At 39.3% G+C, this 25,503-nt stretch overlaps 1 protein-coding gene across 7 annotated transcripts in view; it reads left to right on the plus strand.

Moving 5' to 3' along the window:
• PLEKHA7 (pleckstrin homology domain containing A7) overlaps positions 1–25,503 on the plus strand; it is a 134,372-nt gene that overhangs the window by 78,964 nt on the left and 29,905 nt on the right. For 5 of the 7 annotated variants that reach the window (XM_032188991.1, XM_032188995.1, XM_032188992.1 and 2 more), the window contains 7 exons: positions 3,691–3,802; positions 6,878–6,982; positions 8,740–8,812; positions 9,999–10,099; positions 16,774–16,952; positions 18,992–19,477; positions 22,930–23,449. In XM_032188991.1, the coding sequence (XP_032044882.1) occupies positions 3,691–3,802; positions 6,878–6,982; positions 8,740–8,812; positions 9,999–10,099; positions 16,774–16,952; positions 18,992–19,477; positions 22,930–23,449 (1,576 nt within the window). Of the gene's footprint in view, positions 1–3,690; positions 3,803–6,877; positions 6,983–8,739; positions 8,813–9,998; positions 10,100–10,139; positions 14,130–16,773; positions 16,953–18,991; positions 19,478–22,929; positions 23,450–25,503 lie in introns of those variants that run through there. The other 2 variants (XM_032188993.1, XM_032188997.1) reach the window with 2 other exon arrangements.

Consider the following 25,503-nt stretch of genomic DNA (forward strand, 5'->3'; position numbering starts at 1 on the left):
TTACGGTATCTTTGTGATAGCATTATGCTTGCAAATGAGAAAACAGCACATTAAAAAGGATAAAACTTCAACTTCAATGTAGCAATACAGAAAATACGTTCTGTATTTAATGCAATTACTGGTATCCTTTTTTGCCTGTTTTTTGTGCACCTGATAAAGCCTGTTGGATTATCTCTGGAGAGAGAGACATCCTATTTTTTCTATTGCATATGGTTACTATAGCAGCAAAAATATCAGGTGGATAGGCAGGAGGAAACCTAAGCAGCCCCAAAATAAACATCTGGCATGTTTACATGTATAGAAATACAAAGACAGTTAATTTTTATCTAACTGAATAGGAGATTTAGTAGTATGAGAACTAGATTAACATGATGTTATTTTGTTCCAACAGAATAAACTTTTTAAGTCGTTGGTACGAACGTGGATCTTTTTAGTCGACTAATCTTTATGATCCTTTAGAGAAAAGGAATTGCTTCTCTCATGAGTATCGCATTTTTGATATGGACTTACTGACTACTGGTGTAAAGTCCCCTTTTTTTTTTTTTTTTTTAAATAATAAATACTGGCCACGTGATTCTTTTAGGTAGTAAAATGTGTTTTCTTTAGACATCCCAGCATGGCTTAAGTAGAGCAGGGAGTTGCTAGACAGGAGATATATTATGTTGAGAGTTATTTTCAAGTATTTCAGAAAGATTTACAAGGGACTGGAGCACCGAACGCACGCGCTGCCATTTTGTGTGTGTCTGCACGCCCCTGGGGGAAGCAGCAAGAAAACTGTCCAGAACACAGACAAAACCCAGCGCTGTGAAGACAAAATGCAGTATCTTGAATGACAAACATTATGAAACGTATTTGGTAATAGTGATTCTGACCTAATGCTTCTGAATGCACAGGGTTAATGCTTTCTTCGCTTATTTGTGAAGATGAATCTGTAAATACTGTTAAGATGGTCTTAACTCCATTAAGCATGTTGGGCTGTTGCAGGTAATTCGTATATTCTCCATTTTTTTCTCTGCAATTTAAAACCGACTGAGAATATCAATTAGCTATTAAGAGACTTGAGCTGGAGTTTGGTTTAATGCAAATCTGTTACAGTATTTTATAATTGAAATATTACGTTTGAATATTTTAAAGTCATTGTCAATGCTGTTTTGTGTTTTCTGTTACATCTCAGGTACAAAAAGGTCGGATCACCAGTGTTTGCTAACAAAGGCTTTGTTTTAGGGGAATTATAATGTGTTTTTATTTTTTTTTTCCCTGTTTCAGTCGACTTAGTGCTGGCTATGTGAGTTCTTCCATGGCAACAACCTTGCTCTTTTATTGTTTGTTTATTTTTTAATTCTGTTCTTTTTCCAGTTGAAGTTCATCGTTAATCTTGGTACTGCTAACAAATGAAAGCTTTGTTTATTGACAGTGATTGTTTTCGGTGAGAAGTGGAAGAGAAATCATCAAATGGCAAAATTATCAGTTCTTTGAAATTGTGCACTTGTTGTCCTGTATTGCATTGCAGTTTTCTGGTAGTGCTAGTGATTTTCTGATAAATCTCATTAAATGTGTAAAGCTTATCTTTGTAGTTCTGAACCTTCTTCTGTTACTCTTTTTTTTTTTATATCTGCACAAAGCTTGACCTACAGTAAAACAGCATCTTGTTGAACAGTGGGCATGCTTCAATTTGAGTTTATCTACTCTGATTTGTAATTAAAGGCATTCCTCTGGGGTAATTTATTTTTCCATATTAATGTTTTTTATTGCAAAAATTAATTCCTAATATGTTAAAACTTTAGTTTTTATTCTTCATTGTTCTCTTTCCTGAGACAATCGGTGTGCTCTCTCTCTCTGTGAAATAGCTACTCTATAAAATGAAGAAACATCATCTAGGCAGATTTATGTTTACACGCATTAAGTGACTCTCCCACCCAATAGCTTGTGGTGTGGGAATTGTAGAGAATCTAGAGGAAATACTAGGAAAAGGCAAGTACCTTGGTTTTGCAAGAAAAATGCAGACAGTGTAGCTTCGTGTTTACTGCCTGTTCTGAAAGTTTATAGAGTGGAAACTTAACTGGTGAAAGTTGAGTCAAAAGCAGGTGATAGATAATAAGACTGGCTGATAACAGAAAGCGTGGTCAGGCTGCGTTATATGTGGGAGCTGTCTTAATCCACTCCTTGCTGAGATTGGGGATTCCTAAAGCTGGTAAACCCTAAAATAGGGAGCCTGGTCCCTAGGAGGTAAGACAGATTGGCTCAAACTGAGGTGATGCAGCTATCACAAATTGGGGATTGGTCTGGGACTTTTGGGACTTGCTGTGGTTTGTTCTCGTATCTGGGACCTGAATTTACGTACAAAAGCTAGAAAGAGAGAATTTAGGCAAGGTAAGTGATGCGTAAGGGAAATGGGATTAAAGTTGTGGTATTGCTTCCTGGCAAGCTTAATTTAAACTGTGGTCACAAATGGAAAAATGTGCTTCCTCTGACATAACTCTAAATGCTTTTGGAGAGGTAACTGCTCAGGTTTCAACTGAGAGAGAGCAGTGGTGGCAAGCACCTCGTCCTCCTCAGTTAAGCCATGTATTGGTTTGCTGCAGCCAGCAACCTCTCTGGTCTTCTGAGAGAGACCACTCCCAGTCACTGGTCTCTGCCACATTCAGAATTGGGTGAAATTTTAGTGGCAGCAGCAAGAATGCTTGGTGTGGTTTGGATTATGTTCTGGTTTGGTTTAGTTTTGTTCATTTGTTTTATTTGAAATAAATGCTTCAGCAACTTGCTGAAAGGCAAAAAGGAGTTGATTTGTTAACAGTGTTTTTGGGTGTGATTGTATCGATACCTCCTAATGATTTGATGTTTCTCAAAGGTAATTTACTAAACAGCTCTTAATGATTTTTGAAAATACCACCTGTTGATTTAATTCACGAGCGTGGCTGCTGAGAATTATGCTAACAATCCGCATCTGCAATTCCCCAGAAGTCTGTACTTGCATTTGTCCTCTTGTTCCTCCGTCTGGGCAGCTGTACTGAACTCTTACTTGTTGAACAGGTTCCTACAGTAGGATTCATCTCACTGTGATTTAAATGGGCATCTCTATCTGAGCTACTTATCTCGATTTCTTGTATCCTAGTATGACTTGGAGGCTATTTCTAACAATATCTGCCATGAGTTGAATCATTTCCCTTAAAAGGTGTTCTTATTTTAACAATTCATATTGCAGTGTGGCTTATATTTTGGGCAGAATGAAAGATCAAACATTAGGGTATCCACACTTTTAGTTTAAACAATAAATCTGTAATTGCAAAGCGTGCTGACTCCTAGCCCTCCCTTCCCACTCCTGTCTCTTCCACACGTTTGTGGCCAAGCCTCTAGACTGGGCCCAGTTCAGTTTCTGTGCAGGAGCATTACCTTCTGAGTGCTCTTTGTTGTGTCTCGATTCTCTGTTGGGTTTGCAATTTGGGAGGTTTCTGCCTCCTGATACACTGGCAAAGACTAATTCCCAGATGTCACTGACAGAATCTGCTTGAGAAATACCTGAAATCAAAATAGTAGGGGTAATGCAATGGAAGTGGGAAATGGGAAATGTTTGCCTCGTGTTTGACTAGCCCATCATTCATCTGCTCACTGGGAGTCTTAAATATAAAAAGACAAAGCTCAGTGTTCAAAAACCGATGTGCTTTAGGGTATCTGTTTGTTTTTGTTTTCTAGACTAAATTCACCTATGTCCAAGCAACAAATAAACCAAAGACCTTCAAGCATGGTCAGCGAATCATCCACTGCAGTAACGATGTCTGCTGTTGATACAAAGCCTGGTTCTAAGGTAAGGGAAACAGACTGTTGTTTGAACCTGATGAACTTCTTTTGCTTTAAGGCCAATGCTGGTTTAGTGTTGATTTTAATCGCTCCATGAATTAAACCAGAAGACTAGGACTTAACAAGGTACGTGTGCATTTGAGTTTACTGTTCTTATGCTCACTGTCTTTTTATTTTATTTTTTTTTAATGCCAGCATTAGAGAGAAAAGGTTCATTTTTTCACTCTTAAAAATTGATTAACTTAATGGGGACCTGGTACTCTGCTTAGAGATGAGGAATTTTTCCAGTGATGCAGTTGGCTCTAACTTATTTTTAATCACACTTTTGCCAGTAAGTGTGCACCCTTGTCACCTGCTCCTGCTGCTTTCCTTTGTCATGTAATTGCACTGATCTAATCAGGCTTTGCAAAACACAGGGAATGGTAATGATGATGACTGGATACAACTTAGAGGCCCACCCATGAGAAAGAACTAATTCACAGGAAACATGAGAACTGCACAGCTAAATGTGATAGTAATACTCTTTCCATCACAACTTGGAGAATATCCAGAATCTCCTCCCAAAACTTCAGCTGATCTCTTTCTGGTCTCTGCTGTTATTTTGTTTGCTGTCCAGCAGAACTGTGCCAGTGTGTGCTCCTGCCAGGCTGCTAGATGTGACATTCTTTTAAATACTCTGCAGCTTTAGACTTCAAATAGACATCTCAGAGAGGACTCGCTTGTACTTTCCTTCTCCACCAAATTTGTTTATGTGAGATCCATCCAGCTGTGGACCCTTGATAAATACTTTACTGGAGTTTTAATTAGGATAGAGAACCATAGTCTTTCTCATATACACCTTGGTTCATCACTGCATGTGTTTCCAAGCTTGAAAACACTCCCCATGGTCTGTAGAGTCAGAAGGAGATCTGTTAAATTCCTTCACAAGCTACCATATCAGAATTTGTTCAAGTTAACCAGCACCAAGAACAAAGGCTGTAAAGTGAATAACCGCTGTCCTCCATCTTGACGTTGTTTTGTAGCATTCCGAGAGTAGATTTTAAGAACCTTTCCTCTATTTTCTAAACGTTTTCTTCCACGAATTCTATAATCATTCTTTCTGAAGAGCGAGTTCCCAGACACAGATCTGGGAGACAATCATGAAGCCCGAGGTACGTTCTGTTTATTGTGGCAAGTTCCCGCAGCTACCCATAGCTAGTTATTACCTTGCATGAAATGCTTTCACTGTTTTGTCCTGCAAATGCTGTCACAAAACTGACACTGCGTAGGTGTAGGGTTGGAATCCTGGCCAAATTCAAACTGATTTTTATAGAGAGCTATGTGCACTGGAATTGTACCAAATCTGAGAGTGTAGGAGCAGGTACAGGGCTTTCAGCTTGATTCTTCTGCGAAAAGCTGACAGCTAACAATTGGTGTGTTTGGGGTGGAGAGGGAAGGTAGGCTGCCAGCTGCATGATAGATTTGTCATTCTCGGTTCAACATGAAAGAACCAAAGCCTGCTGGCTTGCTTGCTGCAGTATTCAAGTCTGAACTTGGACTGAAGAAAACTTCTGAAATAAGAAGTAATTGTTTGGAAAGAGAATTTCACAGGCACTCTCCAACAGTGTCAGTTGCGCGCCGCACAAGGAAAGGAGAGTGTTGGAAACAAAACAAACAAAACCGCTACCAACTAAAACTAAGGCTTCTGCTTATTAACCTCTCATTCTGTTTTGTTGATATACATATCAATCAATTCTCCCTCATTTTCCAGGACACCTAAGATGGGCAGTTGCCGAAATGTGCGTAGATTCTTGGGGTGGGCCTCACCACTTACATGCTGGCACTGTCTGAATAAGTCATCTCAAGACTGCATTTAGACCGCTGCAGTCATTCCAGATGGGGATTTTCACCCATTATGAACCATGTTAAAAGGCATTCATACTGATTATGAATAAAGGATATGGAGAAATAATGGTCTGGTTCAGTTCGAGAATCATTTGGAATTTAGTCTTTCTAAAGCATCTAACAGCGTGAATGGAAGCTTGCAAATGTTACTGCGTTCCCCTGTACTTTGAGCCCTTCCAACTGAAATATTCTGTTCTGTATATCACTGGAGTGTTGTATGATGATGTGTGCTGTCTTCTGGTCCAGATGTTGCCTGACAGGCAGAAGCAGTACACTCAGGTATCTTTCTGATAGCATCCCTTGCATATGACTGATGTGTTCATTTTCCAGAGCTGCTGTTTGTCTGCAGCTGAGGCAACATCAGAACTGGTCGATTCCCTGACCTGTTGGGAGATGAGAACAAATGAGGCACTGCAGGGACATGGTGGGAGGGAGACAGGGCCTGGATCCGGACAGCTCTTCCCTTGCAGGGATCGGGTGCAGCTGTAAGGGTGGTTTGTGCCCCTCAGGTTCCTGAAGCAGTTGCAGTAGCAAACTGTGCTGAGGCTGGAAAAGAATAGGCAGATCAGTTATGAGGTTCTTGCTGTTTTTTTTCACAGACTAGTAGGCTTTCCCTTCTTGTTTTCGAACTCATTTTGCCACTGTGAGTCAAAACCAAGGTTGCAGTAATGCAAACCATTACGCAGCCCTCGTGTTTTCCCACTTACTGCCATCTAGGTCTCTTCCTTAGCAGTCACGCTACATCTTCTCCTTTTGTTTGCAGGGTCAAAGTCCAAGCATGTTATTAAACTGCTGATGTTATTTGAATTGAAACAGGAAAAACAAATGAACAAAAAACGAGCAACAAAGAGCAAAATTAGGATTCACGCATACAAAGTTCTGTGTGTGTGTGTAAGACTTGAGCCACGTTGCAGAGAGAGACTTGCCTGTAGTGCAGTCAGAAATACTTGCCAAGCGTGATCAAACTGCAGCAGTTCTGCCTTTCAGACTCGAGCCACACCAGCCTAGCACTGATATGTTGATGAGAGTGGGAAATTGCCTTTGCTGTGTTGTAAATATTATTGTCTATTTACTTGCCCTTGAGAATGCTATAAACGCTTTGTTACTGTGTAATGAATTACTGCAGTGTGGTTATTTAAAACGTGAAGTGTGTGTCAGCGCAGTTTCAAAAACACTGCTTTGTTCTACTTCCTTACAGGTAGTGAAGACTGGGAACAAAGTTCATAGCTTTGGAAAGAGGGAGCAAGCTATCAGAAGGAACCCCAATGTTCCTGTTATAGTAAGAGGCTGGCTACACAAACAGGTGAGTATGTGATCATCTGTTTCCGTCCATATGCAATCATCAAGTAGAAGCTAGCACCTTTCAGGCCACTGAAAAAGCAGAAGCTGGAATGGTGGTGGTGGTGGGAACACCCCTGGGCTTCTGTACTGAGGGGCTTGTGCTCAGCAAGTACCAGAACTAAGATTTACACGCAGGTTTGATTCAGAAGAGGAAACAAGGATAAACGGACACAGTTATCCTGGTTAAATGCTGAGGCTGTAACTTGGTTGTCCAATTCCGGTTATTCTGCCTCTTTTATCCCACCTGCTTGTTGCTGTGCTGATTTCAGCCTCCCTCAGAACACACCACTAGCCTGAGGTTGGCTACGAAGGTCACCAGTTTGCTCACACCCTTATACCCTAGATCAAAGGCTCAATTCCAACTCGTTTGCATTTTGTTCTCCAGAAGCAGGAGGGAGAAGACGAAGGGAGAGACAGGGACCCATTCACCACACAATCTGTCACCAAGGCCAGTGTCCAAGCAATGAAGGGATTATAGAATTTCTTTCAACAAACAGAATTTTAAAGCTGCTGCATCTTGAACTCTTGAGCTAGCGAAAGCACGTCCTTGAGTGCAAAAAGTAAAGAAATCTGGGTGCTCTATGAGAGGATTTCCCTGCTTTTAATTTGGCAATCAGTGTCCATCAGATCATTATCGGAGATTTAGCTGCTAAATTAAGGAATGAGTAGGAGAAAGCTGAAATCTAAGGCTTAACGTTATGATTCTAGATACAAAGGAAATTTAAATTGCTGACAGCCATTCACTTCCTCCTGTGTGGAGGTCTGTCTTCCACGATCAGCTCTGTTGACGTCCGCTATTAGTTTTAAGGACAGAACTGGAGGTCAGACATGATGTGTGTTGGCAGCATTGCAGCATGAAAAAAGAAAGGAAATAAAGTCCTTGCGTACTTAATATGAGTGCAAAAGGAAGGAAAATAAATCGTATGTACCATGTTCCTCAGCTATTTCCTTCTGTCTGCCTACCTCTACTCGCAAGCGCTTAAACACCGAAGATGCTTTCTATACTGTTGGTGTCATCAAAGCCTACTTCAGTTTAATGAGTTGTACTTGCTGACGTTACACTTTGGCAATTTTACAAGCTTCTAAAATTAATTTCAATGTAAATATTACTCATTTTGACAAGGTGATGTATATTATACGGAGAGAGATATATCTCTACAGGCATATTGAATTATACTTCATTAAAGTTTGCACATTAGGCACCCTGTATTATTTCATAAGGAACATTTGATTAAATTACGTTTTGAGCAAGGGTAACATATGGGAAATTGACTGTAGAATTACAGGAGATCATTGTCTGAAATGTGAGGTCATACTTCACAGCTGTGTAGTGACTTTCATCTTGGTGCACAGGCGATCTTTGTTGGAGCTTGTGCCATCAGGATGCATACATTTGTTTCTTTATTGTGGGACAAAGCTGTCTAGTAAAAATATTCATTGACTGTGTATAAGGTTAATCTGAATGCTATGTGGAGGCGAGTTTAATTACTTAATGAAAGTCAGCAGTTTGAATATTCTAAGCTGATTATTTTATACTTGGATGTTTCAGCTCTTATTCTGTGCCTCTTATGTATGTAATATTTCACTAAAATATAAAATGCATGTTTTTGCAGTTAGTACCACATGCAGACATCTGGTAAGCTACTCATTGATAGAGCATTGCATGATAAACTGTTATTCTCGTTAGATGAAAAGTCTGTCACCTTTCTTGCATTTCAGGATAGCTCTGGTATGCGATTATGGAAAAGACGATGGTTTGTGCTTGCTGATTATTGTTTGTTTTACTACAAAGGTGAGTAGATAATCATAGCTCTTTTGAGTTAGTCTGTTAACAGTTTACCTCCTCAAAACACACTGCAATTGAATTTTTCAGATACATTGAGGTGTTCTGAGATGCATCATGAAACAATGACTTACCTGTCCGTCTTCAGGGTGCGACAAATTTCAAGCCAGGGTTGGGGACTAAGTGGGTGCTGTATGATCTTTTGACACGCAACTTGTCTTTGGTACATGCCAAGATTTACATTACAAAATATTTGGCAGCAATTCCTGTGTAAGATTTTTCTTATCCCTGTTCTGTGTACCTACTTAATTGTGATTGCATACTTGATTTTGGGAATGCACTTTGGCCCTATCAGGGCAGCTTTAATCCAAGTGATAATATAAGAGTGAGAAACCCAGAAGCTTGCATTTCTACCAAAAAAGGCTAGATGTAGTCTTCCTCTGAATAGGAATAATGGCATAATGGTTACATAAGGTTATTAGGAAGTTTTGAATGTTGTATACAGCACGTTACAATTTTTGGAAAGCATTGTAGAATGTGGAGCTCAAATTCATGTTTGTAGGCACAGCACTTCTCCTGCTGATTGCTTTAGAGCCAGTGGTAATAGAGGTTTCTTAATTATAGTAATTAGGCTCCATGTAGAATGCTAAATGGAAGGTCTATTGTGTTACACAGCCTATCAGAGTTCATTTGTCAAAATAAGCTTTATTCAGGAAGTGTGTTCTTTTGTGTAAACCAACAGAAAACAAAACAAAGTAAAAAAATAATAATAATAAAAAAAATTTCCAAAATGTCAATATTACTTTCTTAAAAATAAAACATTTTTCTGAATTATTGCCGTTGAGTTGTAAGAAAATTGAGACTTCAGGAAGAGCCCTGTCCAACCTCCTGGTCAAATCTGGGCCCGAAAAAAGAGGTCAGACCAATTTGCTCAGGGGTTAATCCTGTCGCACACTGAAAACCTCCAAGGATGGAGATGGCAAAGCCTCCCTGGTCAGCCTGTTTCATTGCTGCTTTGTCCTCACGGAGAAATTTCTTCTCCTTATATGCAGTCTGAACTGCTTTTCTTTCACCTTCACGCCTGCTGTCTGTTGTCCCTCTGTAGTACAACACTGTGTGTCCATAAGGGAGAATGTATTTATTGCCCTATTGAAAAGTGCAATTAATTAGATTTTTTTTTTATTTTACTTTACAGACAGCAGGGAAGAATCTGTGCTGGGTAGCATACCATTGCCCAGTTATGTAATATCTCCAGTTGGACCTGAAGATCGCATAAATCGCAAATTTTCCTTCAAGGTACAGTTAAAAAACCTTTATTACCTCATCATATTTTAAAATACTCATTTGCATTAGAAAAGATACCATTGTAAGCAGAAGCGTCTGCTTTCCTATATGTTTTAATTTATTTTTGAAAAGCAGGCAGGTTTATTGATGGGCTATTGAAATGTCACATAGCGGTTTTGGTATTTATAAATGGATTTTCATATATCTGTTACTATGTAAGTGTCTTCAGAGCTTAATTATGAGGCTGGGAGTAAGGAGACTGTTTCTAAAATTAGAAATTAATGCTGATAAGTTGTTCCAGTACTCTTTTTTCATATTGAAAGAAAAGTTGACTTTTTTTTTCTTTATGGAATGCTGAACCTAGTAGCAGACTGATGGCCCTTTTTTTGATAATAAAATAACCAGCTCAGTTTTCACAGTGAGAAAATGACAATACCTTGGCTTTTGACATATAATTTCCTCCTTTCAAGGAAAGAAAGAGTAACCAATTTATTCTCCTTTTTTATTTGGGAGCAATAATTGTCCTAAGTGACAATGAGTAATTTTCTAAGGTACAAATACTCTTGTTTGAAACAGCTCACATTTTTTTCCCCATGTAATTGTATCATTTACAGTTCTATTCATTGTTGTAAAAAACTAGGAAAACGTAATAAAATATGCATTCCTTCATGACAGTGGAAAAACCTGCCTCTCCTACTGATTGTTTGAGCTGCAGCACTCAGACAAAGTTTAGAAATGTCTGCGTTTGTTTGCAAATTTAAATTATACTGATACTTGGAGCAGAACCTGGTCTTATAGCAAGCAAAAAACTACTACTAGTAAAAAAAGAAACAAACAAAAACTCAGTTTTCAGTCGGGTATAGGTTGAGATATAGAAGAAAACTGTTTAAATCTTTGCTGAAATTACAAAGAATGTCTTCTCGGTTTACACTTCTCTGTGCTTCTGTTGTGTTTTGATTCTTGGGGTGTTGGTGTTTTAAAGTCACAGACTGTCCTTTGTTGCATTAGGATTTATTTTGAAGTGGGTAATGGCTTGAAATGTATTAAACAAATATTAATCTGGGAGATGTGTTTTTAAAAAGACCTGGTGCTCTTTATGGAAATATTTGTTATACTTTCTCAAATACATTGAATGTGAGATAGCAGGACCAGCTACAAAAGAACCTTTGTTAAAAAAAATCAGTTCACTCTAATATTTATTAAGTGTGATTCATGAAGTTTGTTTCCAAGCCTTTTCTTAGGCAGAAGCAGGTACTAAAAAAGAAGGGTCCAATGTATATTTAGGCTTCTACATGTCTTAGTGTAGGCTGGGGAAGGAGATGAAGAAACTAGCAATAGGATCTACTTAAACCATGTTGCTTTGGTGTTTTAAAAATATCTTTTTAATTTCATGGAAGGATGTTTGCAGATGTTCAAGAGCACACTAGGATTGTTAACCAGTTTAAGACATCAGTGATAACAGGAAAAGAAGCCTGGTGCATGAATGTGTATGTACATACACCCACACATATATACATGCACACATACGCATATTTTTGTATATGAACGTCCATATGCACATGTAGTTCCTACGTGACCTGTGCTGTAGTCACTGCTGCCTCTCTCTTCCTGCAGAGCAGAGCCCATGGTTGTGATCGTGGTTAAACATTTCAGAAGCAGTTGCAAGCTTTCTGAGTTCAGAATATTATACCCATACAAGCTCTGCTACGTCTTTAATCTGAATCTGCTCTGAAAATTAGCACGAGCCAGTAACCTGGAATTTTCAGTGTAAGGTTGTCAGTAAAAAGTTGACAGAGAAATACGGAGTTGTTGGTAAAACAAACTCTGTGCTAGAAAACTGGTATAAAAAGTCCACATCATACACTTCAGGTTTGGAAGTTCATTGGGCCAGTCTTGACTCTGCTTGAGGTGTTTGATGATTGACTGCAGGCTTGACATTGCAGTTTCATGCTTGTAGAACCAGCTCCTAGGGCCGTAGGAGGATTTTGTGTGGTTCCTGTCACCGAGACCCAACCCAACGCTGGCGGCAGCGGCTGTGGGTGCAGCGTGGCAGGAGCCGGGCCGTGCTGGCATTCCAGCACTCACCAGCCATTACCTTTATCTAATCTGCTTCGATAGCTGGAGCATGGATGGACATTCTGTCTCGCAGCGTAGCACAGCCAGAAATAGAAAACACGAGAAGATGAAGCCCAAAATAAAGATAGGACTTTTCCACTTTTAAGTCCTGAATGAGGAGGAGAATGCGCCACGTCGCTTCTTGCATTTGGCCTGTCGTTTACTCCAGCTGTTGTAAGCTGTTTGGTACAACAGAGGCCTCCATTTTCAATGTATTTTTTAAGTAGCAGTGACTTTTTTAAGCCAGGTAAGCAATCAAACTCTGAACGTTTTATTTTGTAAAACTAAAAGAAGGAGATTTACTTAGCAAACACATAGATGCTTTTTGTATGATTCAGTTAGAAGACTGTTTGCAACATACATGCTTAGTAGGATATATGCTAAGCCCTGTAACAGATAAAATGCACCCTATTGATATTCTCAAACTTGTGTTCCTTCCATCACCTCCTAAAATCCAGTTTAGGATTTTTTTTAAATGCTTGACAGCGACAGGCCTATAGAATAGCGTATGGGCTGTTCAAATCCCATCAGGATTGAAGTGTAGGAGTTCACGTATTAAATCGTTTTGTTTGGAAACTGTGCTTCTTTGTCCTTGACAAACTTTTCACATTGTTCATTTGTCCCAAGCAAAGTCCTGTGATTAGCTACAAGCTACTCACCGTAAGCTGTGCCTTTAGGCTGTAAGATCTTGGCTGCACATTTACTTCTGCAGCTAACACAGGTATTTAATTAACTGCTCTATTTCTTCATATAGTAATTGTGTGCTGATGCAGATGTGAGGTATCACGAATCCTTTGTCTGGGCTGTACTGTGAAAAAGGGTGCACGACATTAATATATGACTGAAAATACTCCCTGTGACAGAGAATTTACTCTACTTAGTGTCACCGTTGTAAACATTATTAGCAATTCATGGAAGTTAAAGTCATTGCAGTCTCTTCAGAAGCCTCACTATCTTCAGTTAAGATTATTTTAATTGATCTTGTGTGTTGAAAATATGAGAGAATACTCAAAGTAAATTCATTTAAAAAAATCTGACTTTGATATAAATTGAGAAAATTGGAAGGCGTATTTGTGTCTGCTGTAAGAAAAGCAAGAAAACTTCAAGAAAGCCATTGTATGCAAGTATTTATATATAAAGTTGTATTGTTTTTAAACATCTTTCCATTACTGATACTGAAGACATACTGATGCAAGTATCTGTTCATTGCTTAGACCTGATGGCACCAGGACAGACTTACTTCTTTGCCTGTGATCTCACTGGTTTTCTTAAAAAAATAATAAAAAAAAATATTTTATTCCTTTGTGTTCTCACCACAATTTTGGTTCCTTCGGCTCCCATACTACTTACAGAGCTTCACTGGGTCTGGGGAGTCATTTAAGGATTTGAAAGAGAGGAGGGAAGGTACCAGCATCCAGAAGTTCTGGAAAAGTTCAGTATTACTTGAGGGGGAAAGACAAGTTAGACTGTAGTGTGTTGTGTTTATAGTAAAGGGACAGAGTATTGCTCCAATTTTTGTTCATAAATGCCTTGTAAATATCAAACTTCAGAAGAAGGGTGGGTTTCTGGTATTTTATAGCTTATTGGGAGCACTAAACTTGAAGGTTGCAATTATTATAAAGTAGTTCCTTTCTCTGTTCAGTAAACTCTGCCTTTTCTCAGGTAGGAATTTTAAATTAATGGGAGTGAACATAACAGCTGTAGACTTCAGCTACTGCTTACTTTTATTACTACAGTCTTTTGTTAAATATTTTCTTTGGGTACATGAATCTTTACGCAATTTAAACTTGTTTAACTTTTTGTCCTTGTCTTGTTCTATCAATATGCTCTTGGGGTTTACTCTCCATTTCTCCTTCTGTGCATTATGGGAGAGAGACTGCTTCTCTTCTCAATCTATCCACATTAAGGCATCTGAATGCATGAATAGGTACCAATATTATTTTTTCCCTGTTGTGTATGTGTGCGCATGTGCTGTGTTTTTGGCTTTTTTTGTATGCTGTAGCCATCCTAATAGCTTTTGCTTGAAAAAACAAACAAAACCCCACTAGCTTCTGTGTCTTCTAGCAGTGACAGCTACAGGACGTTAGCACAAAGTGGCTTTCTTGCATATTAGACATGCTGCTAATAAATAACTACAAGGTATATGGATTTCCCTTTAACTGGTTTTACACACGAGAAACTTCCGAATGTCAGGTTTGTTGATAATAAAAGACCATCTCCATTACCCCTTCTGAAGCTATGAATGTTTATAGCTCCGATAGCTTCAGTCTCTGGGGAATGGTGCAACATGCCTTGTGTTTTTATTCCCTTTTACACTGGGCATGTTGAGCAGGACATACAGGTGAATTAAATCCGTTTATTGATGCGGTGTGCAGTCTGCACGGTTAGTTACCCAAGGTTGTGCTGCTTTCTTTTTTAATACAGCAGGTGAACAACCAAGGCTAAGGTCCTACTGCATTCCCCACAGTGGGGCATACGCAGTCTGCTTTTTGCAGAAGTTGCTTCACTTCCATATTCTAGCATCTTCTTCTATAGACTCAACGTGGTGCGTATAGGCACGCCGTAGTCAGAAGATCTGGGTTTAAAGTTACTGATTTCTTTTACAGCTGGAGCTCCTTTTCTTCTTGGTCTGCTCTTGCCCTGGACACTGCTCATAAATCACAGGGAATTAAATTCTTCTAAACCATATTTGTTTCTGTAGTAGTTTCAAGGTCAATAAAAGAAAAAAAAAAAAAAAAAAAGACAGACCCCCAACAGCAAAGAAAACTGAAAACCCAATAAACTCAACCAGTCGAACACAAAAACAAACCCTTTGATTCCTAAAATCCTTTGATTCCTAAATATGCAACTGATCCGAGCTATTATTTCACATATGTAAATCCTGCTTTGCTGTGTTAAGGTAGATGATGGTGGGAAGGAAAACACCACCTTGTGTTGGGTTGTCAGCCAGTGCTGGTAGGAAGCAGAGGAAAGGCTGTGCAGGAGAGCCTTGGAGTTGTATCAGCCCTTCCTCTTCCTCCTCCTCCTTCTGGCTGGCTCTTGGGCTGCAGTCTCAGCCTTGCCTCTGTGAGCACAGTGGCATTCCAGAGAAAACTCTGTACTGCCAGGGTTTTCCAAAGAAATTTCCATGCTTAAGACCTGCAGCAGATGTGCCACATCGCGCACGTTTGTAAGAACAGGATGCAGTAGAAAGGGAGTCAATTTTCTGCAAACGTTAAAGCTGTAAGAACAAGGAAATATTTTGCTTGTCAAAATTGTTGGTAAGAATCTCTAAGATTACAATATTAGTGTAAACAGCTGAAAGACATCTTTTAGGGAAGGCTTCAACAGATTAAATAGCCAAAGTTTCCAAATCCAGCTGTGTTGCAGAGCAGTTTTTAATTTGCAATAAGGAAAGGGAGGAGATTTCATCAAAATACGAGGACCAGTCCTTTAGGGAAAGCTCGTGAAATATGCTTAACCTTCAAAAGAAGATGTGTCCTCATAAAAAAAACTTGAGAGAAGTTTTTTTCCTTTTATAAACAAACCAAACGCCTGCCTCAGCAGTCTTAGTTTTACCGAAAGCTGTTTAAATTATTAATTTAAGTTTTAATATTGTTACAAGAGCTTTCATGTTGAATATACTCGCTTCAGTTTTTTTTGCAAAGAAGGAAACGAGTCTTTTCCTACCGATTGTTAACAGTAGTGAAAAGCACCTGAAGTGCTAAGCAGCAGCTGAGCCTGTAAGGTAAGAAGGAGGAAATATTAGTCCTGAAGCACTTCACGGGAGGATTTAGTAATAGCTATACTATCACTTAGACAAAGGTGGGTAAGATTTGATTAAATTCAAGTGGCCTGGAGTTATAAAGACATTTCAGTTTGCATATTTTTTTGAGCGTGACATTAATATTTAGTCATTTGTTATGCTTATAGAGGAAATTCTGAATACCTCCAGTTTTCGGTGGGATTCTGTGGGGTGTGTTGGTCTGAGGAGGTGGTTGGCAGTATTTGAGGCACTTTGGTAACTCCATCAGTACTACTAACTCGCAGTAAGACTTGGGATTTTGCAGCTAACATATAGAGGCTGAAGTGCACGCTAATTGAACTGAAAGATCTTAACATGCATTATAAGCAGTTCTTAAGTAAGCATTTTAATTGCTTGAATTTGTAAAGTTTTTGTCTGCGTTTTGTCTGACTAAATTGCTTTATGAAACGAGCTGGGAAAATTCACTCACTCACACATGTCTCAGTGAGAATTAATTTGTTTTGTATAGTATTTATGGTAAATGAAACACAGCAGCTAGGAGAAAACAAAAAGCTGAAAATTCCTACTCTGTAAAACAGAAGTGAGAGAAAGAGGTGGAATTTCAGTAAAAATTAGAGTGCCGTTGGAGTTGGCTGCACAACTGCCAGATGCGGCAGGATAATAATTTCACCCTAAATTCAAGAAACAGTCAGAGAACCTTGAAAATTGTATTCATTTATTCATTTTTAAGGGATCAGGAAAAGTTGCAATAAACTTTCTGGGAAGAAAAATGGAAGTGACGTCTGATTCCTATTTCTTTTATTTCTGTTCTTTATTTTGCTGACAGGCTGTTCATACAGGAATGCGGGCGTATATTTATAATAAGAATTCTGTTATTGGCTCTCAGGCAGAGCATTCAGGGATGCGGACATACTACTTCAGTGCAGATACCCAGGAGGACATGAATGGCTGGATCCGGGCTATGAACCAAGCTGCTCTCATGCAAACACGCTCTTCACTGAAGAGGCAAGTTCAACACACCAATTCCTAGCTTAAAAACAAACTAATTCTGCTAAAACTCAGCATGGTGATGATTTCTGAAAGCGGTATTTGTAAACATGTGCTATGAAACTTATTCCAGTTTTAAAGAAATAGTTCTGTTTCGATTACTTTCTGCAATGATTTCTCCCTGTTGCAAATCAGTTAGCGAACAGTTAATTAAGGCTGGCGTTCAGTATTTATTTTCACATACAAACTATGTGCCCACATTGAACGACAGATTTATTTTTATATATATGTGTGTGTATATTTAGGGAAATTCAGTTAAAGGATTACAAATTTTCTTAGCAAATTCATGCACCTGCAACGGCCAAGTGACAGCCTGAAGGAAAGTAACTGTGAGGGAAATGAGAGAAGAGTAAAGAGTTGTTTCAAACGAGTGGTTAGAACAAGGATCAAGTGCTGTTGGGCAGGAGAAGAGTGTGTAAGTTGGGGAAACTGCAAATGCATGGTTGAAGATAGCAACTAATTTATCCATGCATTAACTGCTTGTTTTTGGCTTACTTTGGTGGCCTTTTGTACTTGTAAGAGTTTTACGTTTCCCTGGTGTAGAAAAAAGCACCGTTAAAAAGGGAGGATGTCCTTTTGGTGCATTGTTCCTAACCAGTGCTTGAAGCAAACAAATTCAGCTGTGCCTTCGTGTGCTGCCAGTTACTCCTTTTTATTAAACTGGATGTAGCCTTCTCGATGGTTTGACTTTGGGAATGTGATTCTTTCCCTAAAAGCCCTTGTGAAAGAAGTCTCTGTACTGTGAGGTAGCCCAGCTTTTAACCCTTGGGGCTCTGCGAATGAAAATGTCATGGTGCAGTTTCTCAGAGCGTCTTGCTGTAGTGCTTGCTTCTGGTAAATGTAATCTAATATAAGCAGAGATCCAGCATCTCTTTTTGCATTCTATACGATTTTGTGTTAGGGTTTTCTGGATTTAATTTTAACTTCAAATAATATGTAACCTGTTACTTGTTCTTCTTTATCTTCTTTATAAGGATAGGAGTAATTGGGGGGAAAAAAAAAAAAAAAGAAAAAAGTCAAGGAAGCCTGGCAAGTTAGATGGATTGCTATAGTGTCCTTGGTCCTAGTAGACTGTTCACTTTGAGACACTAAATAGACTAAAGATAAAATACTTGTTTTGTGGTGCTTGCTTGCTTGGAATCCACCTCCTGAAAAGCTTTAAAGAAACTGAACTTAGTTTCAGAGAAAATGAGGCACTACCCACAATGATACTATTAAATTGAAGCTTGTGGCTATAAGTAGATGAACAAAATGGCAAATGAAGCGTGTTATGTGTCAAAAGCAACAGAAAGCTCTTAGGACTGTAATACGTTTGGTATCAAGAATTCTGCTACAGAATTTTTCAAATACTTAGATGATAAGGCAAATTAGTAAACTAGTGTGCATGGCATCTCTTAGGAGCAATGTAGGTGTAACTTTTTACATTTTGTTTTTTAGGAATTGCAAAATTACAAAGTTAGAGATTCCCTAGACAGTGATTGTATTGACTCAAGTGTAGATGTTCTGTTTCCGTGGCCAGAAATAACTAGTCCTGAGGACATCTATGAAGATATGAAATACTTTTTTGACTTTGAAATATGTACTTGGCAGTTCATTTTCTGTTTTTTGGCTTCCAGTGCTTCCAATGATTGGAAGATGACTTTTTTTTTTTTTTTTTTACAGTTGTATGTACACAATATTATGCAAGTTCAACACTTTTCATACAGTCTTAATATTTTCAGTCATTTTTACAGATGCATATAAATGATTCGTGCTTACTTGCTAGCACTGTAAAAGTAGCTTTTGTCTGACTGGGATAACAGCTCGAGTTTTAGTGAGCATATTTATCTTAGCATACTTCAGCTGGATTCCTCACAGCCTGGAGAAGGTGCTTTAGTAGCTATCTTTTCTAAAATACTAACAAGACGACATCAACTTCTGACAATTAAACAGTGTTCATTACCAACACTTTTTTCTTTTTTTTTTTTTTTTTTTTTTTTTTTTTTTCCCCCTCTCAGGGAAAATGAAAAAGTGGATCAGCAGGCTGTTCCCCAGGTCAATCACGTGGATGCCTGTAAAGCGTGTGTGAAGTCAGAGAGTACGGATACAAAAGAAAATTATCAAAAATCTGCTGAAATGCTCGGTTATGATAAGCGTGAAGAAACGAGAAGAGAAAAAGAGGAGGAGGAGCGTTATATTCTCAGAAAAGAAGCTCTGGACACTAAGAAGGGAAAGGCTAAGCATGCGTTAACAGAAGTTGATTCATTATTTCCAGATTTAACGAATGCACCACGGTCTCAAGCAGCTCAGCCTCTGCCCGTTGAGAAGAATGGAACGCTTCCGAGTTCATTAAGTATGAGTGCTGGCCTAGTGGAGCAGAATGGTACTGGCTCATATAAAAGGGGGTTTGTTCCCAGAACAAATCCCGATAAACAGATTCAAAGAAAAAGTAATATGGCTCAAGTGGAGCACTGGGTAAAAGTCCAAAAAGGAGATACAAAAAGGTTAGTAGCAAGCCCGTCTTTAAATGGACTGCCAGACAGAATGTCCTGAAATTAAAGGAGTATGCATTTGGAATATGCTTTGTGCAAATTGGAACGATATTTTACAGAGACAATACATTACAAAACTTGCTTTCTCCTTCCCCAGTACAGAAAGGTATTTTTCAGGTGTTTATCTCCTGAGAAAGTCAATATGGGATTGGCTAATCAAATTCCTTCAGTGTTGTCACTACATTGCAAATAGAAAAAGTGAGATTAGAGTGCTACTTTTTTTTTTTTTTTTAATGTTTTAATCACCATAGATGCTTAAAACCCTTTAAAATTTGCTAACACAAGGGAGGCAGAAAGTGAAGTGGAGCCCTCAGTTACCTCTTACTCAAAAACAACTCAAAAATGTAAACTGTAGATAATCATTCCTCCTAAAAGTAAAAAATAAAGAGCACTGCTTTTATTTTTTCTGCTGCTCCTCTTCCCAACATCCATTCACTTCTATACATAACGTGACTGCATTCAAAGTCACCATGTGTGCATCACGTATTGAAAGGTCTCTGGATATTCATTTAATTAATTAAGAGGTCCTAGGATGTTCCCATGGTCTCCAGGATTCTCTTTTCCCTTTTCAGTCCCTGAAAATTACATAAATCTTACCAGGAGCTGGCATGCATGCCGGAATGCTTTTGTAATTTGAAAACCTCATCATTGCTTTACTTTCAAAACGTGCAGGCAGATTATGAAGCAGTTTGAGAGAATGAAGCGCTGGCTCTGTGCGCCTGGTGTCACCTTGGCTCAAGTGGCAGGAAAGGCAGCTGCGCTCTCTGCTGAGCACGAGGGTTTTTCAGATGTGGGTGGCTGGCTGAGTTAGTACCTTACAGATTTGCTAAAATCTAATTGTAACGTAGAACAATGGGAGATGTTAACGTGGTTTTTAGGAGGAAAAATTCTTTTTTTTTAAATGCTTCTTGAAGCTAACATTTCTCACCGTAGATACAGTGAGAAATTTAAGGTTAATTCTGGTTAAGGTTTAAGGCTCGTTCTGTTTGGAAAACCTTTGCGGAGGTTTTTCACATCACAAATAGAGGCAGTGAGCACGCTTGACTTATCCCTAAAGAAGTGCTCTTTTCTTCCTGATTACTCTTGCCAGTAAATGAGCTTCAGGCGTAGCATTAGGGTAGTGCTGTTGCAGGTGCCAGCCTTTGCTCTAGGTAGGAGCAGCTCCCTCAGCTGCCAAGTATGCAGCGAAACCTCCCAATAGTTAGTTAACTGCAGTGCTGTGACCAAAATCTAACTACACACATATGTTAGTTATTTGTTTCTTACCTTCAGAACTTTCTTCATGTTCTGTTCTCGCTCAGGAGAACATTTGGAGTGAGTTGCATTTGGAGTGAGTTGCATGCTACCTTTCCAAGGAGAAATGGCTCAGGCTTTGAAACGGCACCTTCTCCCAACCTGCTGAGGCTGTTGCCGTGCACTTCACTGGTAGATAAAAGTGATATGATAGGTGTCAGCTGTGCTATTGATTTCAGGATATGGACATTTGAAGTAGAGGTGATCATTTGATTGACTTTCCCTTTTCATTTTAGTATGAGCGGAGCACTCAGTTTCTTGTTGCTCCATGGTTATTCCACCTGAAATGCTACAAACAAAGAACCGCTGAGGATGTAGAAGCCTTTAAATTTGGAAGACCGTATGAGTACAATTTTTCTCCTGGCTCAGGTGTATAAAGATGTGCCAGCAAGTGGGTTACGACAAGAAAGAGCTCTTTCAGCTAGATGCCTCACACAAATGTAGCAGCAGTTTGTATAATTATCTGCCCGCATTACACCCTTTTTATAGGTATTTAGATCTTTCAAATAAGTATTTTACTTTCTCTTTTTGTGAAGCACTCGGCACTGTTTGCTAACTAGCAAATGTTAGCTGTCAGTCACTGGGGAGATTCATCTCTCTGAGCCAGCTCACTGCTGGATGCACTGCGGGCCAGGGCAGCCATTTAAACCCTCTCTGCTCTCAGCAGAGGGGAGTAGCTACTTCAGGAAGGTTCGTCTCAGCCTCTGAGAGAAATCTAGAGCCTGGAAGGCAGCTTGAAGGGAATTTTAAGTATTTAAAGGTTGGGACCATCTGCCAGCAGCTGTCCAGAACTTATTTGTCTTTGATCTGGTTTCAGGGCCTGGATAGACACAGTGAATGCACAGTTTATTCACACTAACCAAAAAAATCAGTCTGATAAAAGTCAGCCGAATATTTTCCCAACTAAATAATGTCGTGTTGAGGAATTTCCTTTCTTGCAAATACAGCGTTAAACATATTTATTTTCCTACCATGCAGAAATCTTCCTGAGTTGGATAGGAAGAGACTTTACTTGTCTTTGTTAGCTTCTGTGTGTTGCCAGGAATGGACATCGTGTTTCCAATAATTGCATTTTTTTTTCTCTTGAACAATTAACTGCTCTCTCTGCAATACTTTGTGTGTAGCTGCTCACCATTGCAGGTCCTGAATGACTTCTGTGGTAAATAATCATATGGCATAGGCCGTTTTTTTTTCACTCTTCACCGCCTGCTTTCCTTTTTATACTCGTTATACCTCATCATTTAAAAGAGGGAGAGTCTCAAGAACATCTACTTCTGTTCATTTTCCTCTTGATTTCTGAGAAAAGCAAGTGTCCACTAGGGCCTGATTGGAGTCATTCGGGATGCTGTCCCTTTCCTGTTCTAGATATTGGTACGTTGTCATAGTGGCTGTTTTCCCATAACACAAATTACTTTTAAGGGTCTGAAACCTCGTGTGGAAGGAGGTGCCACTCGATTGAAGCCTGTTGCCTTTGCTGGAGGTTTCTCCTCACTTCATACACGGAGGAATTGCAACCTGCCTGTACCTAGGCAATTGCATCCAAGTTTCCTGGCTTTCCCTGTGCGATGTAATTTTTATGTTCATGTAAACAAAGCAAAAAGTGTGTGAGATGCTCATTCTGCAATGGGTGCGATCCCTTCCTTTCTTGAAGGGAATTGTTTGCAAGGAGCGTGTATTTGTGCTTCGCAAACTGCACCACCTGGTGGTGAACAGACTTCCAGAAAAAATGCATATTCATTTACAGATCGCTCTTTAAATCTTACAATGACGCCTTTCTTCGCGTTCTTCACACTTTTTTTGGTCTAAGTACTGGTAATCATCTGTCCCTTAAGATTATTTCTAGTAGGTCCTTCTAGGGCAGACACTAAATTAATAGCCTCTGTTTAGAGGTATTGTTATCAGTCCACAAATACAATGTAGTATTTTTGTGCAGGGTAGGTTTCATCAATATTACTTTGTTAATGTTGCTGTAAACTCCTTTTTTAAAGGAATCTTGGGTGTTGTTTCCTGTAGCTGATGTTATTAGAGGCTTTATTTTGTTTTATTTTAATCACCCACTCTTACTCACCAATATATGCTTAATTTTTACCCTTCCCCCCATCCCTTTGCAGCCTCGCTTCTGATCAGACTCTTACCCGTCAGGGCCCCAATCCACCTTTTCCTGAGAACTATCACACTTTGCCAAAGAATACCAGGCAGCCTTCAGGGAGCTCACCGCCGCCACCAAACCGCAATTTGCCGAGTGACTACAAGTACGCACAAGACCGTGTTAGCCACTTGAAGATGTCCCAGGAGGAAAGGAAAGCAAACAAGGACGGAACTGTTTGGCAGCTCTACGAGTGGCAGCAGAGACAGCAATTTAAGCATGGCAGCCCCACTGCCCCGCTGTACGTAGGCTCTTCGGACTTTATGGATCGGGGTAAGTCAAAAAGTTCGCTGGATGTCCCACGATCGATATCCGTTCCACCCTCTCCGTCTGATATTCCTCCACCTGGGCCACCGAAAGGCTTTCCCCCAAGGAGACCACACACTCCTGCAGAAAGGCTTACAGTTAAACCATCTAATGAGAGGCAGACTGCGGACAGCCCTTTCTCTGGATCCCCCAGGAAGATACAAAGTCACGCTGTAAAGGTTTGTATGCAGTATAACAATAATTTCAAACTACTTTACATGTAGCACCGTGTGTTATTTCATTTAGTAATTCATTTAGTAATTCACATTGCATCCTGCCTTGTGTATGAAAGATCGTGCAAGTTGTAAGGGTTAATACAATGAGCAGTTTTCTCCTAAAATTCATGTCTTTGGGATCATTTCAGATTTATTAATTTGCCTTTCCAAACAACAAATACTTGTGGCACATCACATGGATTTGAAATATTGTTATTCAAAAGCTGGAGATTTACATGTGTGTCTATAAAACACGCACATTATAGAATTTTAATTTATAGAGTACAGAGGCAAGAATATAAAAGACAGCAGGGTGAACTCTTCCTTGATTGTATATTTATGGCCATGGTCTGAAGTGTTTGCCATATCTACTTTCTCTTAACCTTTTGCTAGTGTAGTTAGTCTTGGAGCTGATTGAGTTTTTAGTTATTAGTTTTTAGTCATACTTTCTCATACATTTGATGGTTTATGCCCTTTGTGGAGTTGATAGCACTGGGCTAACCAAAGTCAAATTGTGTTGGGCTGAAACGTTAACCTCCTGCAGAATTGCAGAGCAGTTGATTGTACTCGCTAAACTCTTATCTGGAGGTTTTCTAACTCAGTACTCCACGTGGCTCCCCTTGCCTGAGGAAATTAGGGAAATTCAGGATTGAATCAATGTAGAACTTGCCTCGGTAGCTTTTACACCGGAATAAGTGGGAATGAAAGCCTCTGTATTCAGCCAATTCTTTAACTTCATCCGTGGGCTCAGCTGGGGAAAGTATTTGCAGAGTCCTGCACATGCACATCCAGCGTGGCTGTTCAGGACCGTGAACTGAGGTTGCATGCCAGCTTCACGGACAGCTGAGATTTTTCCTAGTAGATGCTGTGTAGCTGTCAGATGTCTTTCAGCATCTCTAGATTTATAATATTCTGTCAGAGAATGAAGTAGTCCGGTGATGTGCAGCACTGAAAATTATTGCTATTTTTTTTAACTCCTGATTATGTTATACCAGGCATTGGTTTCTCCACGTGTAAGTTGAAGCAGCATTACATCCCTTATGAAGGAATGTGCAGAAGGCTCTTCCCTTCCTGTGTAATGTAGCTGCATAAATTTTACTCACAGAATAAAACGTTTTTATGTCACATTGGTTTTACCGATGTATGAAAACAAAATCTTCGTTGTCTGTAAAACTTTTCCATAGACGTTTCTGGAGAAAAACACTCATGTTCATGTAAACACACAGCATCATTTTATATTTAAATGCATGTGTCCACAGAAATCTTTTACTTAATTTATGCTTTACTTAATTCTATTCAGTTACACCTTAAAAAAAAAAAAAAAAAAAAAAAAAAGGTGGAGGGTTGGGGTAGAACAAAACAGCATACAGTAAAATTCAGAGGAACGAATATAAATCATCAGACGTTTAGTCTGTGTTGAAGATAACCGAAGAGTTTGAGGAAAAGATGAAAGAATGGATGCGAAGCAGGTTTTTGTATTATAAGCAGAAAGAGGCGTATCAAATGTGATTATTTAATAAAACCTGGTATTAATGGGACCCATTGCCACAAGGTGTCACTCACGTCAGGAGCTTAGCGTGGAGAACTGTTCCATGGCTAAAGGAGGGCATTCACAGTTGTTACTGTCTGGAGTACAAGCCTGCTATTTAAGGGCATCAGCCAGGCTGATTTCTCTGGGAGACATTACGTGTGTGTGTGAGTTTGTGTGCGAGACATTTTATGAATATCTATATTTTTTAACTCGCTGAAAAGCACTTTGCACAAGCTTCCGAAGTATCTTGCGCTGCCAGAATCCGCTGCTCTGTCCAGCATCACAGGTCCTAAGCCGGTTGCATTTGTTCTTTTATAAGTTTTTAATCCTCAAGGATCTGGCTGGCCCACGAATGTTCCCTGATCTAAGCATGGCTTGAGTTCAAACAGAAAATTTCTGGCAGAGGTGCATATCTTCTGAATTTCCCCTCAAGTGTAGCATACCTCTCACCTGAGACAATCCTCACAGTTCTGCCTGTGGCTTCTTA

Source organism: Aythya fuligula, chromosome 5 (genome assembly GCF_009819795.1).
Source record: "Aythya fuligula isolate bAytFul2 chromosome 5, bAytFul2.pri, whole genome shotgun sequence".
NCBI lineage: Eukaryota > Metazoa > Chordata > Aves > Anseriformes > Anatidae > Aythya > Aythya fuligula.